General features: G+C 41.7%; 1 protein-coding gene across 1 annotated transcript; it reads right to left on the bottom strand.

Annotated features, from left to right (window-relative positions):
• Positions 1-6,262: 6,262 nt before the first annotated feature.
• Positions 6,263-19,037, bottom strand: LOC309825635 (uncharacterized protein; the record flags this gene model as incomplete). Its single annotated transcript, XM_082659282.1, has 3 exons — positions 19,001-19,037; positions 6,804-6,947; positions 6,263-6,447 (listed from the first exon to the last, which is right to left on the bottom strand). Exons 2-3 carry the CDS (start codon positions 6,937-6,939, stop codon positions 6,263-6,265), a joined length of 321 nt encoding a protein of 106 aa, XP_082515408.1. The 5' UTR covers positions 6,940-6,947; positions 19,001-19,037.

Here is a 19,037-nt window from a genome sequence, read left to right as displayed (position 1 = left end):
CATGCCGCGGAGCAACTAAGCCCATGTGCCACAACAACTGAGCCTGCGCTCTAGAGCCCGCGAGCCACAACTACTGAGCCCGCGTGCCACAACTACTGAGCCCACGTGCCACAACTACTGAAGCCCGTGTGCCACAACTACTGAAGCCCGCGTGCCTAGAGCATGTGCTCCGCAACAAGAGGAGCCACTGCAATGAGAAGCCCGCGCACTGAAACGAAGAGTAGCCCCCGCTCTCTGCAACTGGGGAAAGCCTGCACACAGCAACGGAGACCCAACACAGACAAAAATAAATAAATTTATGAAAAAAATTTTACAATTCAGTGGTTTTTGGTATATTCACAGAGTTATGCAACCATCATCATGTACCTGTTACCTCATATCCCACATCAACATACTCCAAATTGTCTTGACTACAGACCCCATGGAGGTAATATAATATGCGTTAAATAGATGTTTATCAGCACACTCCTTTCCTGTATAACTCTCTTCTAAGATTTCCAGCACAATCAATCCACCCCGATTTCCAATTGTGCAATGTTGTTGTGGATTCTAAATTAAAATAAATATTCAAAACTTAAAAACAAAGAGCAATGGTGATGGAGAGGTTGAAGAAGAGAGAATGGAAGAGCTAAAAAAGAAGGAAGGTGAAAAGAAAGGAAGAGAGGAAAGAAATGTCTATCAGTTAAAAAAATGGGAGTCTTCTCATGGTCAGTTGCCCCCCTCCCCTTCTTCAGCTTGTGATATATTTGCCCACCCCATCTGTGACACAATCTCCCTTCTGATTAATAAGACATGGACTAAAAGCCAGAATCAGTTCTGTTCATATTTAATAGAAAGAAACACCAGCAATAAAGACATAGACTGAATAAGCAGTGAGCATATCTTAAGGGAAACTCCTCATGCAGGGGAAATGATCATTCTGAAGGGAGTGAACAGAGATGAGATTCAATGAGGACGCAGTTTGTTTGGACACCTCATCCTCATCCTAAGGCATCCTCATCCTGAATGACTCAGAGGGGTCATTGCAGAAATCAAAGTGGTTCAGTGTATGCCCAGCGTGCTGAAAAAAACAGAACTTATTTCATAATTGGAGCAGTTTTTCTCACAGCTGGTCATCTCATCCACCGTGCAAGAGAAAATCAGACCCAAAGTGTCACAATGAGAGCCAGGCCATCAGCCATAGAAAACTATTGTAAGGTGGGCAACATCCAATCTCCCCTAGGATTGGACTTAAAGAAGGAATATTCTACAAAGGTTACATGCCCCATAAAAGGAGTCCGGCTTTAGGTCCTTAGGAAGTCACATCATATGAAAGACCCAGTATCCAAGATACTGTCCTGTAAGAGAGACCCATCCTTGCTGGTGGAATAGATTGGCCTCTCCCTCAAAACCATTTGTATAACAAGCACTTTCTGGAAAGTGGGTTGACCACTGGATGAAGAGTGGTGAGCAACAAAGAATTTCTTTGTCTTTAGGATATTTCAGTATATTGGGGGAATTTTAGACTGTTAGGATACTGTGTATTTAATAACAGGGAAATTAGAAGAACTGAAGGTGAGCTTGGGCTCTTGGGAGACCCACGGTGAGACTGAACCCAGGATGGGGGAACAAATTCCCACTGAGGCAAAACTTCAACATTAGGTGCCAGATCAGGGTCACCCCATACCCAGGACTTAGTGCCTCACTTCCTCTTCTTTAAAAAGTTCCCAGTATATTCAGACACCATGCCATTATAAGAAACTGATTTGAGTACTGGGGAGAAAGTTGGATTCTCCCATCTCTAAAAACTAAGACCCCGTACTCCATTTATGACACTCTCAAGACTAAACCATGGAAATAACCTAAGTGTGTACACACACACACACACACACACACACAATGGGATATTATTCAGACATAAACAACGAGGACATCCTGCCAATCTGTTGTGACAACATGGATGGATCTCCAGCGCATTATCCTAAGTGAAATAAGACAAAGACAAATGCTGTATGATCTCACTTATTTTGAAATCAAAATAAACAAACAAACTCATAGAAAAAGAGATCAGATTTGTGGTTACCAGAGGTGGGGGTGGGGGAGGGGATGGGATGAAGGTGGTCCAAGGTACAAACTTCCACTTATAAGTTAAATAATACTAGGGATGTAATGTACAACACGACAATTACAGTTAATGCTGTATGATATATAGGAAAGTTTTTGTTTAATGTTTTAATTAAGACTATTTTTTAAAAGCAGTTTTAGATTCACAGCAAAACTGAGGGAGGTTTAGAGGTTTCCTTTATACCTCCTACCACCAAAATGCACAGCCTCCCCCATCATCAATGTTCCCCACTAGAATGGTACATTTGTTACAGCTGGTGAACCTACACTGACACATCATAATCACCCAAAGACCAGAGTTTACAATATAGTTCACTCTTGGTGTTGCGTATTTTATGGGTTTAGACAAATGTATAATTATGTGTGTCTATCTTGTGAGAGATTTTTCACAGCAGTGTTGATCAAAGACATTCTCAGAATGTTCTCATGGATGGGCTGACAGTCTTTTTTTTTTTTTTTCAGCTCTTCTGATGCATTCTGTGCAGATAACTAGATAACTCACATAACAGAAATCAGACAGCCTACACTGGAACACACCACCCACACCTCATGTCCTGAAAGCACTCATTTTCCTTCACCAGATAAACAATTCTGAAAAATTAACCCCTTCCTGGGCTCTAAGAGTCCTCAACAGATGCCGAATAGCGAGTGAAGTGAGGCTATGAGGAGGTCCCAGATGGCTGCTTCTGAGAGCATTTACATCAGCTCAGAGGTTTAAAAGGCTAACAGGCATAGAGAAAGTAAAAATTAAGAGTCTTTTTGATCCCCAATTTTTTAGGGACAGGAAGCAGACTGAGACAGCTGGGAACATGGGCCTTTTCTTTTGGAGAAGGAAGGGTGATTCAGAGAACTGAGAGGGCAGAGCTAAGATCCACAGAGAATCACTCCCAGTTGCAGGACTGACTACACATGAGAGGCTGGACTTCAGAATTGTCATGGACCAGTGACTGCTACGTACCTCACATTATCTCCTTTTGAATGGAAGTGTTTATTACAGTTATTCTCTCTCTATCCTACACTTTTATGTTAAGTGTGTGGAGAGCAGATACTTGTCTCGTTAGTTTGCAAGACCCAAAGAAACACACCCGAGAAGACTCGTCCACCCCAGGACCTGACTTAGATCACAAGATTCTGGATTTTAATTTGATATTGCAATGGAATGGGATTGAGGACCTAAGTAGACATTTCTCCAAAGAAGACATACAGATGGCCAACAGTACATGAAAATGTGCTTAATATCACTAATCATCAGGGAAATGCAAATCAAAACCACTGAGATATTACCTTATACCTGTTAGTATAGCTATTGTGAACAAAAGCGAAAGATAACAAGTGTTGGCGAGGATGTGAAGAAAAGGAACTCTGGTACATGTTGATGGGAATGTAAATTGGCACATCCACTATGGAAAGCAATATGGAGGTTCCGCAAAAGAATTAAAAATAGAACTATCACATGAGCCAGGAATCCCACTTCTTCAATGACATTTTAGGACAATAACTATAGCAGTAAGGTAATACCTTACCCTATCTCCTTATCTTCCTTTAAGCAAGTCTCTATACATCTCTTCCAGAAACAGGGTCAAAGTACTTCCCTCTTTGTTCAGTGGCTTCCTCAAATATCAGACATTCAGAACCATGGGAGCGAGGAATTAACTCTTTCTTGGCTTTATAAATTAGTCTTACTCTCTGATCTGGTGATGTCCTCAAATCTGGTGCTCGGTTTATTTGTTTGTTTGCTTAGAATAATAAAAGTAAAAAGAGCAGACTCAGAGTTTCTGACCATGCACTTGAGAGTCAGAAGGGTGAATCAGATGGGTGGCTAAAAGTGGCATAGGTTGGGCTTCCCTGGTGGCGCAGTGGTTGAGAGTCAGCCTGCCGATGCAGGGGACACGGGTTCGTGCCCCGGTCCAGGAAGATTCCACATGCTGCGGAGCAGCTAGGCCCATGAGCCATGGCCGCTGAGCCTGTGCGTCTGGAGCCTGTGCTCAGCAACGGGAGAGGCCACAACAGTGAGAGGCCCGTGTACCGCAAAAAAAAAAAAGTGGCATAGGTTGAGGGGCAAAGCACCTTACCAACAGGACAACCAGACTTTCCCCTCAGTGTCATTTATTTATTTAATTCCCTTTCTCTGTTCTTCATTCTCTCTCCTTTATTTTTTTTAATCTTCATTTGTCTCCCTGGCTCTCCCTCCCCAACTCTCTTATCTATTCTAAATAATTGTCTAAATGTGGAAATCCAGCACATCTGGAAGGGGAGGGGAGCTGGAAGCATATCTGATAAATCCTGCTAATGAACCTAGGAGAATTCTACATAGCACTGAAATAACTGATTAGCACACCCATTTAAAATCTATTATGCTTTTCTCCATCCACACTGTAAATGCAGTAAATATTTGGTAAAGGATGATGAGTCAGGGAATAGAATTGGAATCCTTATAGTATAGCAATTAATAATGCAGACTCTGTCTTCAAACATCAGAATTTAAATCCCAGTTATAGCACATATTAGCTCTATGAGCTTAGACAAAGTACTTTAAGTCTAGGCTTCCATTTTCTCATTTGTAAAATGGAATAATGACAGTATTTATCTCATTGAGCTGTGATGATTTTTTAAATGATGCAATACATGTAGAGTGTTTAGAAGAGTGTTTGACAATTAGCAATTGCTTAAAGAACATTTGTTATTCTTATTTGGGAAGGCAAATTACTTTTTATTTTCTACATGATTTAAAACACAATAAAAATTAATTATATATCTATGTTATTGGACACACAATATATAAAGATGTAATTTGTGACTTTAGTAACATAAAGGGGTAAAACTGTATATGAGTACAGTTTTTGTATGCTAATGAAGTTAAGTTCATATCAATTCAAATTAAATAATTATAACTGTAGGATGTTAAATATAATTTCTATGGTAATCAAAGAAAATATCTGTAGAATATACAGAAAAGGAAATTTAAAAGAGAAAAGTGTTCACTACAAAAAAATCAAAGTAATGGAGGAAATGAGAGATAAAAAAAGCTATAAGACATACAAAAAACCAATATCAAAATGGCAGAGGTAGGCCCTTCCTTGTCAGTAATTACTTTAGATATAAATGGATTAAACCCTCTAATCAAAAGGCAGAGATTGGCAGAATGAATTTTAAAAAACCGTTATCCATCCATATGCTGTGTACAAGAGACTCACTTTATATTTAAAGACACAAACTCAAAGGATGAAAAAAGATATTCCATGCAAATTGTTGCCAAAGGAGACCTAGGGTGCCTATACCAATAACAAAATGACCTAAGTTACAAGAAATAAAGAATGACATTATATGTTGATAAAAGGGCCAATTCATTAAGAAGCTATAACAATTATAAACATATATGCACCAAACAACAGAAACCAAAATATATATAGCAAACTTTGACAGAATTGAAAGAAGAAATAGACATTCCACCTCAACACTTTACCTTCAATAATGGTAGAAAAACCATATAGAAGATCAATAAGGAATTAGAGGATTTAAGCAACACTATAAACCAATTAGATATAACAGAAATATACAAAATGTATATGCCAACAGCAGGATATACATTCCTCTCAAGTGACATGGAATATTTTCCAAGATAGATCGTATGTTAGGCCCCCTTGGAAAGCCTACCTGTTTTGAGGACTTTCCAGGCCTAGAGTGTCAGGGGCCTGATGGGATTTAGGATCCTGGACATTTGAGAAGTAAAATGACTTGGAGACTTTTGCCAGGTCATGCTTTGCCCAGTATCCCTTCCTTCTTATCTAGTCCACTGTGGAAACAGCCCATGAGTTCCCCCGAATATAGTCTTGTCATTCATTAGAGTTTTTATTGTAATGCATTCAGTGCCCCCAGATGTCCCAGTGCAGCCTCCCCCACTTTCCCACTCCCTAGACTTGGAGTTTGGCCCCCAGCCAGAAAAGCAGAACCAGAAAACCAGGCCTGGTTGTCTAACTTGGGCCCAGACAGCATTTCAAAATTACACTGTATTTCTTTTTCATCCATAGTTTATTTCTCTTGGGCCTTTTGGCTCTCAGGAGGCAATGTGGGTGGTGGTTGAGAGTGAAAGTATTTCTGGATCTTGATTTTTTTTTAAAGAATGATGAGCAGAATGCAGTCAAGAGGAAGTCCCTGAAAATTAGCTGAATATCTCAGGTAAATCCTCTGATGCGATGGAATTGAATGGAACCTCATCCTTTACTGATAAGCTATTGCAGTAGCTTGTATTACAACAGAAGAACACGTTTTTCTCCCACTCGGTGATGTGTATATACTCCACACATCTTCTTGGGCAGCCCAGGATAGAATATCTGTAGATATATTCTGAAGAGGGTAGGAGAATAACCAAGGTCCAAGTTAGACTTGGGATGTGACAGGGAATGTTTTCAAGTGAGCAGTCTTTCCCTTCCCTCCTGTCCCCTTAGGCAAAGCCTGGACTTGAAGACCCTTCCACAAAAGGGGCAGTCTCTTTCCAGGGAAACTTGATTCTGCTCTCAACACCCACATACATTTACAACAAAGGAGCTGTAACAGACATACTCTACTAGGGATTCAGTCACTGAATATCAGAAATGGAAAGGAATTTGGAGATCATCCGTTAAAACCCAATCATTGTACAGGTGAGAAACTGTAACTCAGTCAATTTCCCCTGCCTCCCCATTCTCCTGCCCTCATCTCACCTCCGGTGAAATGTTGAGAATATACTTCTTTGGTCTGGCATGCAAAATCAGGATATCTGGAGTGACAGGAACCTAAATTCTTTCTGCAGTTCTTGCCAACAAATTCGTCGCAGGAGGTGCAAGAAATAAATTTCATTGTAGAATCTGGACAATATGGGAGAACCATGGAATGAGAGCAAGGGATGCCAGGTAGTTAAGGGGAAGAGAGAAGGGCTGCTGCTGCTGGTGTTGGGACTGAGGCCAGAACCCTCGACTTTCCAGGCCTTCCTCCTCAGCCTCTGAGGATCCTCCATGCAGAGCCCGCGTCTACCAAGGAATCCATTTTAGGAGTCACGTGGTTACCAGGAAGCCCTCTCCCTTCTTTCTTTTCAGGCTCAGCCTGCAGCTGTGGTTTCCAAAGGGGCACTGAATGGGCATTTCATTGCCAGTAGGGCTGGGCAAGTTTAGCTGAGAGAGCAGACCCAGCATCTAATGGGGTAAAAGAAGGAGAAGGATCTCCATTCAGACACCTCTTACTAAGACCTGGGTCTTAGTTGATCGGTCTACCTTGCCCAGCTACAGATGCCCCAGTGATTCTTTATCATCCCTTCCCCTCACACCTTTCCTGGAGTTAGAGTTTGGAGAGCTACTGGACAGCAGCAACAGCAGGGTCTTCAGGAAGAGTTTTCATTATGGGGAAGGGAATTTACAGCAGCCAAGGGCTCAGGGGCCTGGCTCCAGCAAACACTGTCTCTGTAGCTCCTGTTCCTCCTGACAGTACTCCCTGACCCCATCACCCTGCCCCCTTTGCCTTACTGCCATTGTACTCACCCTCTGTGGAAGACCAGCACAGAACCACGAGGGCTCCAGGGAGCAGGAGGAACAGGAGCCAGTCCATATAAATTGAGGAAAGGACAACAAAGCAGCCAATCAAGCTCCAGGAAGGGCTCAGTAATGGTGCGCCAGACAGGGTGTGGAATGGAGATGAAGCTGTGGTTCCCTCTCTAGTCGCCTGTTCTGTGAGTTATGTCCTGGGCTGTAAAGGGTACAGTTCATGCCTGTACCGGGAGGCCCTGGCTGTAAGATTGTGGGTGTTCTGCTTCCTCTCCCCATTCCACAGCCAACGCAGGGCCTGACCAAGGAATTTACATAGGAAAGAGGTGACCTTACTCAAGATAGTAAAAACCTCATCCCAGAGAAGACAGAGGATCTAAGTAAAACAGAGATGGAAGCCACCTTCAGATTCCACATTTTCTCTGTTCAGCTTACTGTGTGTAATGCCACAAACTATCCCACTGAGCTCTGGTATTAGGCTTTGCTTCGCAGGCATAAAAGCGCATGGAACACTCACACGTTGTGTTGGATTCCTTGATTTAGCCAAACCACATAACACTGGGCTGGTAAAAGGAGCGACCATTCAGGTGAAGGTAAGGAACTGACTCACCTCAGAGTTTTGGAATGTCTTATAAGAATGGAGTTGGAGCCTACAAATTCAGTTATCACTAAAAAAACATGTCCAGCACAAGGAACCTAGGAAAGCCAATTTGATCAAAATCCTCTCTATGTCCCATTGTCTTTGAATGACCCAGCAAACATTTGTTTCCCAAACATTAACTCTTTTTATCCTCCTGTGAATTATCTTACTTCCCCTTGAAGCCTCAGACCCCCTACCTCCTTCTCCTTATTCCGGAATAGATGACAGATATATAGTTAGGTAGACAGATGGATAGATAGATAGAAAGATAGATAGAGAGATAGAAAGATAGATCAACTTGCCTTATTGTCTTTGGAAGTTTTCATACTTATGTGGATTCCCCATGTGCACAGAATAAATTTTATTTTCTTCTGTTAGTCTGCCTTATGTAATTTTAATTGCCCACCAAAAGAACTAAGAGGAGAAAGACGGGAAATTTCCTCTCACCTACAAGACTAAAATCTATTCGGAAGAAGAATCGGTCACCATTAACTAGATTGAGAGAACAACGATTTTTGGAGGGGGGTACAGTGTGAGTAATTGTAGGACTTGGCTAAGCAGAATCAAGAAAAATCACGTTCTTTATTGAGGGGAAGGCACATGCAGAGTTCTAGAGATTGGAAGCTATGTCACAGATTGGTTCCTTTTCTTGTGATGTCTTTACCTGGTTTTGGTAGCAGAGTAATACTGGCTGCACAAAAGAGTTAGGAAAATTAACTTCTCTTCAATTTTCTGGAAGACTCTTCCTAGAATTGGTATTATTCCTTCCTGAAGTGTTTGATAGAGTTCACCCTGAAGCCATCTGGGTTTTCCTTATGAGAAGGTTTTTAACTACAAAGTCAATATTGTTAATAGATAAAAGTGTATTTCTTTTTTTGGCTATGCCCTGCAGCATGTGGGATCTTAGTTCCCCAACCAGGGATGGAGCCTGCGCCCCCTGCAGTCGAAGTGTGAAGTCTTAACCACTGGACTGCCAGGGAAGTCCCCAAAGTGTATATATTTCTTCTTAAGTGTCCTTTGGTAGCTGGAGTCCTTAGGAAGTGCCCATGGTCTGACATAATAAGCACCATATGAGTGTGCTTATGTGAAGACTTAAGATAAAATTGTGGACAAAAAATGTTGCCTGCCATTCCAGTAAACAAAAAATGTTTGCCTGACATCAAGCCATCAGCCACTGCAGCCACAGTGTACCCTGAAAGGAATTCAGGATGGGGAAAAACAGGGTACTGGCCCTAGATAGTTAAGATGCATATCTAAGGAATAATTTCAATGATCAGACTCTTCATCTTCCTATATATAGAAAAGCACTTAAATCATTCATCTGAGATGTCTGTTTTGTGTGATTACCAGTAATCTTTTGATGTTCAACTACATGTTCGTTTGTTTGTTTGTTTTTTCAGCAAAAACTCCCATATATCTTGGCTCCTCCCTTTCCTCTTTGGAACAGCTCTTCAGAGCTAACTGAGAGGCTGTCTCCTGGGCTATACTCCTCAATAAGTTCTCCAAATAAAACATAACTTGCAACTTTTAGGTTGTGCGTTTTTCTTCAGTTGACAAAATGTTTGCAGTGTTTACAACAGATCAGGTGCTTAGAAAATTACAGTCATAATTGCTATCTTCTTAAGAGAAAAAGAACAGTCTTAGACTAAGAAAAAAAAATTCTCTAGAATGGGGATCAAGATGGCAGAGTAGGAGGACACGGAGCTGACCTCCTTCCACAAACACATCAAAAATACATGTGGAACAATTCTCATGGAAATCAAACTGGAAACTGGCAGAACATCTCCTATACAACCAAAGCTGCAAGAAAGATCTCCACATAACTGGGTAGGATGGGGGTGGGGAGGGCGGGGAGGCATCAGGACAGGACCTCTGCCCCTGGGAGGAATCTATAAAGGAGAGAAGGTCCACACAGGCAGATCCTCGCCCTGTGGGGCCCCCTTGTCTGCTGGGAAATCCTCTGGGACAGATAGAGGGGCTCAAGGGACTGGATTCTGCTCGTGAGAATTGAGTGCATGCTGGCTTACTAGCCGTCAGGGCAGAGAGATGCAACCTAGCAGGACCCTATGGGGCCTTCCTGGGACAGGCCTTCCCCCATACCCTCTGCTTCAGTTCCTCTCTGAAGTACCTAGGTATTTGATGCACATTTCCTGGCTTGTTTTACAGATGTGAAACACCGCCCCTCCAAATGGAAGATGTTAACTATTGATGTTAACATGATACTTGATGACCATAAGCACATAGCCCCAGGCCTCCTGGGGCCTAAAGACTGATAATCTTAACCCCTGTGACACCACCCTGTTCCCTCATCATCAGCCAATCAGAGATTTGTTCACGAGCTGATCACCTGCCCTGTGACCACCACTCCCTCACCTGGCCTTTAAAAATGCTTTGCCAAAACCCTTCAGGGAGCTTGGGCTTTTTTTAGGGCATGAGCCACCTGTCTCCTTGCATGGCTTTGCAATAAACCTTTCTCTGCTCCATACTCAGTTTGTTTGGCCTCACTCTGCACCAGGAACAGGAACTTGCACTAACAGAGAGAACGGCAGTGGCAGCCACCAGCTCCTTGCACTCCCAATCTAGAGCTCACACTGGGCATTCTGGGTGGTGCCACAAATTCATGCAACAGCTAAGTGCTGAGTCTCTGCAGACCGGCCCCAGGAGAGGACGGGATCTAGCTGCATGGAGACAGCCTGGAGGGCCTGGGATGTGGTCCCAGCCAAATCTTGGAGCCCACTGTCAGTGCGCACAATGGGGGCGGATCCCACCAAGCAGGACTTTGTTGGCAAGTGCATCAGGTGGCACCCCAGAAATGTACAGCAGCTGGTTGCTGAGTCTCGGGCGGACAGGCTCTGGACAGGAGGACACAAGGGTTCGTTTCCTGTGTTGATTAAAAAATAATGCACAACCTAAAAGTTGAGAGTTATGTTTTATTCGGAGGACACACTGAGGACGTCAAGCCCAGGAGGCAGCATTTCAAGTAAGCCTGAGAAAACTGATCCGAAGAGGCAAAGGGGGAGCAGGATATATAGGAGTTTGGCAACAAAGGGCAGGTAGTAGGAAAAAAAGATTATTGTTAGTAAAAGAAAACTAGATATCTCAGGTTAAGGAATTTAGTACTTTTCTATGGATGGGAAGATGCAGGAGTCTGGGCTCACTGAAATCATTCCTTTGATGTGTACCTCAGCTATCTGGGGCCAGTATCCTGTGCTTTCATATCCTGAGTTTCCTCAGGGCTCATAGTAGGGAGTGGCTGCAGTCTGATGGCAGGTATTCTTTCCTTCCTGAGTTCCCACCTGCAATCGCTGATGACTGTGACAACCTTTGTTTACTGATATGGAGAAATATTCCATTTCTCACCTGACAGGAGAACTCTGGCTCCGACCACACCACGCCACAGCTTGGAGCTGGATCTGGGGCGCACAGGTCCTGGGAGAGCCCTGGTACAGAGGCAGCCGAGGTCCCAGGCGGCAGCACAACCACCTTGATTGCTGCAGCCACCACGCCCTGGCTCCCAGCCCAGCCCACTCCACACCACAGTCTGGCACTAGGTCTGGGACTAACACAATGGAGAAAGGGATGAGACTGGGCTGCTTCTGGGCAGAACCACAGATGCATGCACAGGTGACACATAGGTTTGCTGTAACCACACAGGCCTCACTTGCTTCAGTGGTCACCTCCTCTGGGTCAGGGCACATACTCCAGGGCAGCAGAACCTGACTGAACCCGATGCTCCTGGCTTTTACTCCAACAACTGGGGAGCAGACCCCATCCCTGTCTGGGCTGTGACAGCCATGAAGCAAGGAGGAGTCCCCACCCAACATCCAGTGCAGGCTCTGGACACCAATCACACCCCCTATCAAAGGGATAACAGCCAGCACACTCTGAGGAAAGACATGGCTGGCAACGATACCAAAACTAGCCTGCACAACAAAAATATTGGGCTCACACAGTCTACACGGGATGCTCCCACCTAAAACACTCTGTTAAGACCACATTAGATAACTGTTTCTCCTAAATTCATAGAGACAGAGATAGTTAAGTAAAATGAAATAACAGAGGAACTACTCCCAACTAAAGAACAAGAAAAATCCCCGATTTCTTACCAGTCTACTGGACCCTGAGTTCAAAAAGGAGGTAAGAAAAACTCCAAGATATTGATGCTAGACTGTTTTCTCCTTGAGGTTTCATTATACTCATTCTACAAGTTTGGAAATGGGGGCTAGAAAAGGTTAAGCAATTTGTCACAGTCAAAATGTTAGGGAGCAGGAGTGAGATTTCAACTTGGATCTGTCACCAAAGCCCATACAGCTTTTTTTGTTTTTTAAATTTCAGCTTTATAAAGGTATAAGTGACAAATAGAGGGCTCAAATAAATAAAACCTGATGAAAGGGGAGAAATTGCAACAGATACCACAGAAAAACAAAGAATCATAAGAGACTGCTATGAACAATTATACACCAACAAATTGAACAACCTGGAAAAATATGGATAAATTCCTAAAAATAGACAATCTTTCAAGACTGAATCAAGAAGAAATAGAAAATCTGAAAAGACTGATTACTAATCATGAAATTGAATCAGTAATAAAACAAACATTTAATATACAAATGTCCAAGAACAGATGGCTTCACAGGTAAACTCTACCAACTATTTTAAAAAAATAATACTTATCCATCTCAAACTATTTCAAAAATTGAAGAGGAAATAATGTTTCCAAACTCACTCTATGAGACCAGCATTACTCTGATACCAAATCAGAGAAAGACACTACAAAAAAAGAAAATTACAGTCAAATATCTCTGATGAACACAGATACAAAGATCCTCAACAAAATATTAGCAAACCTCATTAAACAATACATTAAAAGAATCAAACGCCATGATTCAGTGGGGTTTATTCCAGGGTTGTGAGGATGGTTCAATATTTGCAAATCAATCAACATGATACACCACTTTAACAAAATGAAGGATAAAAATTGTATGATCATTCTCACTGGCAGGGCAGGAATAAAGAAGTAGACATAGAAAACAGACTTGAGGACATGGGGTGGGAGGGTGAAGCTGGGGCAAAGTGAGAGTAGCATTGACATATATACACTACTGAATGTAAAATAGTTGGCTGGTGGGAAGCAGCAGCATAGCACAGGGAGATCGACTCGGTGATTTGCAATGACCTAGAGGGGTGGGATAGGGAGGAGGGGAGGGAGGCTCAAGAGGGAGGGGATATGGGGACATGTATATGCGTGTGGCTGATTCGCTTTTTTGTGCAACAGAGATTTACACAGTATTGTGAAGCAATTATACTCCAATAAAGATCTACAAAAAAAATTGTGTGATCATCTCAATAGATGCAGAAAAAGCATTTGACAAAATTCAACATTGACTTCTGATAAAAATTCTCAACAAAGTGGGTATAGAGGGAACACAGTTTAACATAATACAGACCATATATGACAAACCTTCAGCATCATGTTCAATGTTGAAAAGCTGAAAGCTTTTTCTCCAAGAACAGGAATAAGAAAATGATGTCCACTCTCACCACTTTTAGTCAACATAGTATTGGAAGTCCTAGCCATAGCAATTAGGCAAGAAAAGAAATAAAAGGCATTCAAATTGGAAAAGGAGAAGTGAAAGTGTCTCTCTTCACAGAAGTTATGACACTATACATAGAAAACCCTAAAGACACCACAAAAAAACTATTAGAACTAACAAATGAATTCAGCAAAGTTGCAGGTACAAAATTAATATACAGAAATCTTTTGCATTTCTGTACACTAATAACAATCTATCAGAAAGAGAAATTAAGAAAACAATCCTATTTCCAACTGTATTAAAAAGAATACCTACGAACAAAATTAACCAAGGAGGCTAAAGACCTGTATACTGAAAACTATGAGACATTGATGAAAGAAACTAAAGAAGACATAAATGAATGAAAAGACATTTTGTGCTTATGGACTGGAAGAATTAATATTGTTAAAATGTAAATACTACTCAAAGCAGCCCACACATTCAATACAATCTGTATCAATATTCCAATGGTATATTTCATAGAACTAGAACAAATAATTCTAAAATTTGTATGAAACACAAAAGATCCCAAATAGTCAAAACTATGTTAAGGAAGAAGAACAAAGCTGAAGGTATCATGCTCCTGGATTTCAAATTATACTACAAAGCTGTAGTAATCAAAACATTATGGTACAGGCATGAAAACAGACACACAGATCAATGGAACAGAATTGAGATCCTAGAAGTAAATCCATGCACATATAAACAATTAATTTATAGCAAAGGAGCCAAGAACATAATGATGGAGAGAAGACAGTCTCTTCAATAAATAATGATGGGAAAACTAGAGAGACATATGCAAAAAGTTGAAACTAGATCACTATTTTATACCATACACAAGAACAAACTCAAAATGGATTAAAGCCTTAAATGTAATGCCTGAAAGCATAAAATTTCTAGGAAAAAACATTGGTAACCTCACTGACATCAGCCTTAGTGATGTTTTTGTGAACATGACTTTAAAAGCACGGGAAACAAAAAGCAAAAATCAACAAATGGGCCTTCATCAACTACAAAGTTTCTGAACAGCAAAGGAAACCGTCACCAAAATGAAAGGCAACTTAGTAAATGAAAAAAGATATTTGCAAATTATATATCTGATAAAGAGTTAACATCCAAAATATATAAAGAACTCATACAACTTAAAACAAACAACCCAATTTAAAAATGGGCAGAGGATTTTTTAAACTATTCTATTTATTTATTTATTTATTTGGTTGTGGCTCACAGGCGCCTTAGTTGTGGCTCACCACTCCTTAGTTGTGGTATAAGAACTCTTAGTTGTGGCATGCATGTGGGATCTAGTTCCCTCACCAGGGATTGAACCCGGGCCCCCTGCATTGGGAGTGCGGAGTCTTAACCACTGTGCCATGAGGGAAGTCCCAGGTAGAGGATTTGAATAGCATTTTTACAAAGAAGACATACAGATGGTCACCAGCACATGAAAAGATGCTCAATCATCAAGGAAATGCAAATCAAAACCACAATGAGATACCACCTCACACCTGTTAGAATGGCTATTATCAAAAAGACAAGAAATAAGTTTTGGAGAGGATGTGGAGAAAAGGGAACTCTCATACACTGTTGATGGGAATGTAAATTGTAGCCACTACGGAAAACAGCATGGAAATTCCTCAAGAAATTAATAAGTGAACTACCATATAATTCAGCTATTCCACTTCTGTTTTTATCCAGAGAATAAAAAAAAATTAAAAAGATATTTCACTCCTATGTTCATTGTAGCATTATTTTTCAACAGCCAAGATATGGAAACAAAGTGTCCATCGATGGATGAATGAATAAAGAAGATGTGGTTTATATGTATACAATGGAATGCTATTCAGCCATAAAAAATAATGGAATCTTGCCATTTGTGACAACACGGTTGGACCTTGAGGGTATTCTACTAAGTGAAATAAACCAGAAGGAAAAAGACAAATACCATATGATTTCACTCATATGTCAAATCCAAAAACAAAACAAACAAAACAAAACTCATAAGATACAGAGAACAGATCAGTGGTTACCAGAGGGAAGGGGGCTAGGGGTAGGTGAAAAATGCTAAAGGGGTCAACTGTATGGTGATGAATGGTAACTAGACCTTTGGGAGAATCACTATGTAGTATATAGAGATGTTGAATTATAACCTGAAACTTATATAATAAAAAAAAAGAAAGAAAATGGAACTCAGAAAAAATTAAACTGTGAGAGAAAAGAGACTGTTAACTTAGAGAACAAGTGGTAAGAAATGATGGGTCTTGGGAAACACTTTGAAGAGACAGCCAACAGGACTTGCTAATGGATTGAATGTGTGGTGCGGTGGGGGGGTAAGGAAAGAAAAAAGAGAAATCTATGATGGCCCTTAGTTTTTAGCTCGAGGAATTGGGTGAATGGTGCAGTGATTGGGTGACATGGGACAGAATGTGAGAAAAGTGAGGTGAGGCTAGAGTGGGGAGACAGGTGTGTGGAGGGTATTGTGTTGGAGTGAGTTGGGATAGGAAATCAGTTGTTTGTTTTGGGGCATGTTAAGTTTGAAAAACTCACCAAATGCAGATTTTTAAAAGGCAGTGGAGAGTTTAGGGAGGAAGGTAGAGATTTGCCAGTCATCAGTGTATAGAGGGTATTTAGAACTATGACATGTGATCAGTAGAGGAGTTAAATAATAGGGTAAGAAGACCAAGGACTGAGAAAGTCATATCACTCCATAGCCTCAGATTTTTGGCACTGAACTGAAAAGAAAAAATAAAAATCTGAAACTCAAGCCACTAGTTGTTATTATTATTTATTGCTGGTGGTGCTGTTGTTATTGTTGTTTCATACAGCTCTTGTGCACCTGCTTGCATAGTGGCATGCCCAATAAGCACAGTGTTTTCAGTATGGCTTTCACACTGTGGCCTCTGCTGCTTGCTAAGAATCCTCCTGAATGAATAGTCAGATTTGTGTCTACTGATTGTCTTCTAAGGATCAGTCAAATGGTGGCATCGGAATAATGCAAGTAGCAAAAATAGGTCCCCCCACCCAATACCCCATAAAGCCAATTGGTGGTACTGAATGGTAGGAGATGGGACAGAAGACAGAATGGTAAACTACTGATGCATGTTGAGAAACAAAAGATAACCTTATAATTAAATATATATATATTATGATTCAAATTATGCCCCACTATACCTGTGATACTAAACTTGTGGCTAGTTCATCAGTTTTGAATTACTGGGTACCTCTGTTGACCTGAGCAGAAAGTCCTCATCACAATGTCTTTGGAGCTGCATTCCAGACTTCTACTGGGGGGAGGGACTTTTCTGGGACAAGGAGGGGAGTATGGAGCTGTTACAGGAATCTCACTTTCTTATACTGCATGTGAGCACACACTCTCAGGAAACATCTAAGACATGGAAAGGAGGCTGTGTCCTCTTTCTAACCTTGCATTGTCAACATTTTGGCACATGTTTAAGTCTTTGAAATGATAAGCGCTGTTTTTTTTCGCTTGAGTATATTGATGTCTTATACATGTACTAATGCCCTCTTACTCCTTCTCCACCCACCTCTGGATGGTGCCAAGAGTTCCAGTGTTGCCTTGTTCCTCTTCTCACATGACTAAGCTTTTCACCTCTCATCTGATGCCCATTTGGACTTTAATGATCAAAAACTATCTCAGCTCATGGCCTCAAGAAGAAGATGTTCTGTTCTCCTAACCCCACAGGCTGCACCCAAGGCTTATGTTCCCAGGCTTATCAGGATTATATTCTGATGAACTACTAGGTCCACAACCCTCCTCCTACCCTGTCTGGAGCTACATGAAGCTCTCAAGAAGACCCCTTGCATTATTGCCCCTCTTTGAGAGCAGGATCCAGTCTTTGCCTGGCGCTGTGAGTCATGATCAGGGGATGCACTTCTCTCAGGGCCTCATCTCCTTGACTTTGGTTATGCAACACCTCCTTCTTCAGTTTCATCATTTTCTTGCTTCCTCTGAGGCTTCTCCCGGGTTGAAGTGCTTAAAATAATCTCTCTCTCCTTTCTTCATTCCTCCAAGCAGCTTCAGCATCCCAACTCTGTAAGGACAGACTTCCTGTGCTCCAAGGATCAGAAGCAAAGCTTGCTTCTCTAACCAATGCTTGTTAAGACTCTATTTCAATGGATTTAATTCAACAAATTCTTACATACTGAGAAAAGAATAAGCTCCAGGTGGGCAACATGAAAGTCATAACAAGAGCAGCAATAGTGGGAATGGAGAAGGAAATGACAGTCCTGATCTTATGAAGACAGCACAGACTGGACTCTGTCAGTGGTTTAATGTGAAATGAGAGAGGAAGAGGAGTCAAAGATAAGGCTGACTATTTTCATATCATGGGTCTCAGCTGTGCTGTGGGAACACACAGGAGGAACAGGGAGGCAGAGGAGGAGTCCTGGAAGGAAGACCCATGGTTGAGGCATTTTCCTAGCATGTGCAAGAGAGAATGGGGCTTCTGCAGGGAGATGAGGAAGCTCTCCATTGTGGAAGCTTAGGGTGCATGCTGAGTGGGGCTGTCTGCATAGCAAGCAACTGGGAGAGAGCATCACCCCACCCTGGGAGATTTCCAGGACCCTCCAGCCTTCCTCACAATGACCCAGAGACTCAACTCTCTTTCTTTCCTTCCCACACTATCACTATCCACTTCATGTTTCAGATTTCCTCCATCTATGCGTGGCCACGCAGTAGGCCGCTAGGCTCCATGACCCTACATACACTTTTCAGTTTTGGGATTTTACTGCTGATCACTTCAAACACAAGAACATTACAAGAGTTTTAAAAATTTTACCAAGTTAGAGACTTCCCTGGTGGTCCAGTGGTAAAGAATCCGCCTTCCAATGCAGGGGATGCGGGTTTGATCCCTGGTCAGGGAACTAAGATCCCACATGCTGCAGGGCAACTAAGCCCACATGCCGCAACTACTGAGCTCGCAAGCCTCAAGTAGAGAGCCTGCACACCGCAAACTACAGAGCCCACATGCTCTGGAATCCATGCGCCACAACTAGAGAAGAGAAAACCCGCATGCCACAACTAGAGAGAAGCCCACACGCCGAAAGATCCCCCATGCCTCAATGAAGATCCCATGTGCCGCAACTAAGACCTGATGCAGCCAAAAATAAATAAATACATAAATAAAATAAAAATATATATAAAAAAATCTTACCAAGTTATTATAATCTCTGGTCTATGAAAACCAGCTA

Source organism: Grampus griseus (assembly GCF_964374135.1).
Source record: "Grampus griseus genome assembly, chromosome: 8".
Taxonomy (NCBI): domain Eukaryota; kingdom Metazoa; phylum Chordata; class Mammalia; order Artiodactyla; family Delphinidae; genus Grampus; species Grampus griseus.
This window is presented reverse-complemented; position numbering and strand designations above follow the sequence as displayed.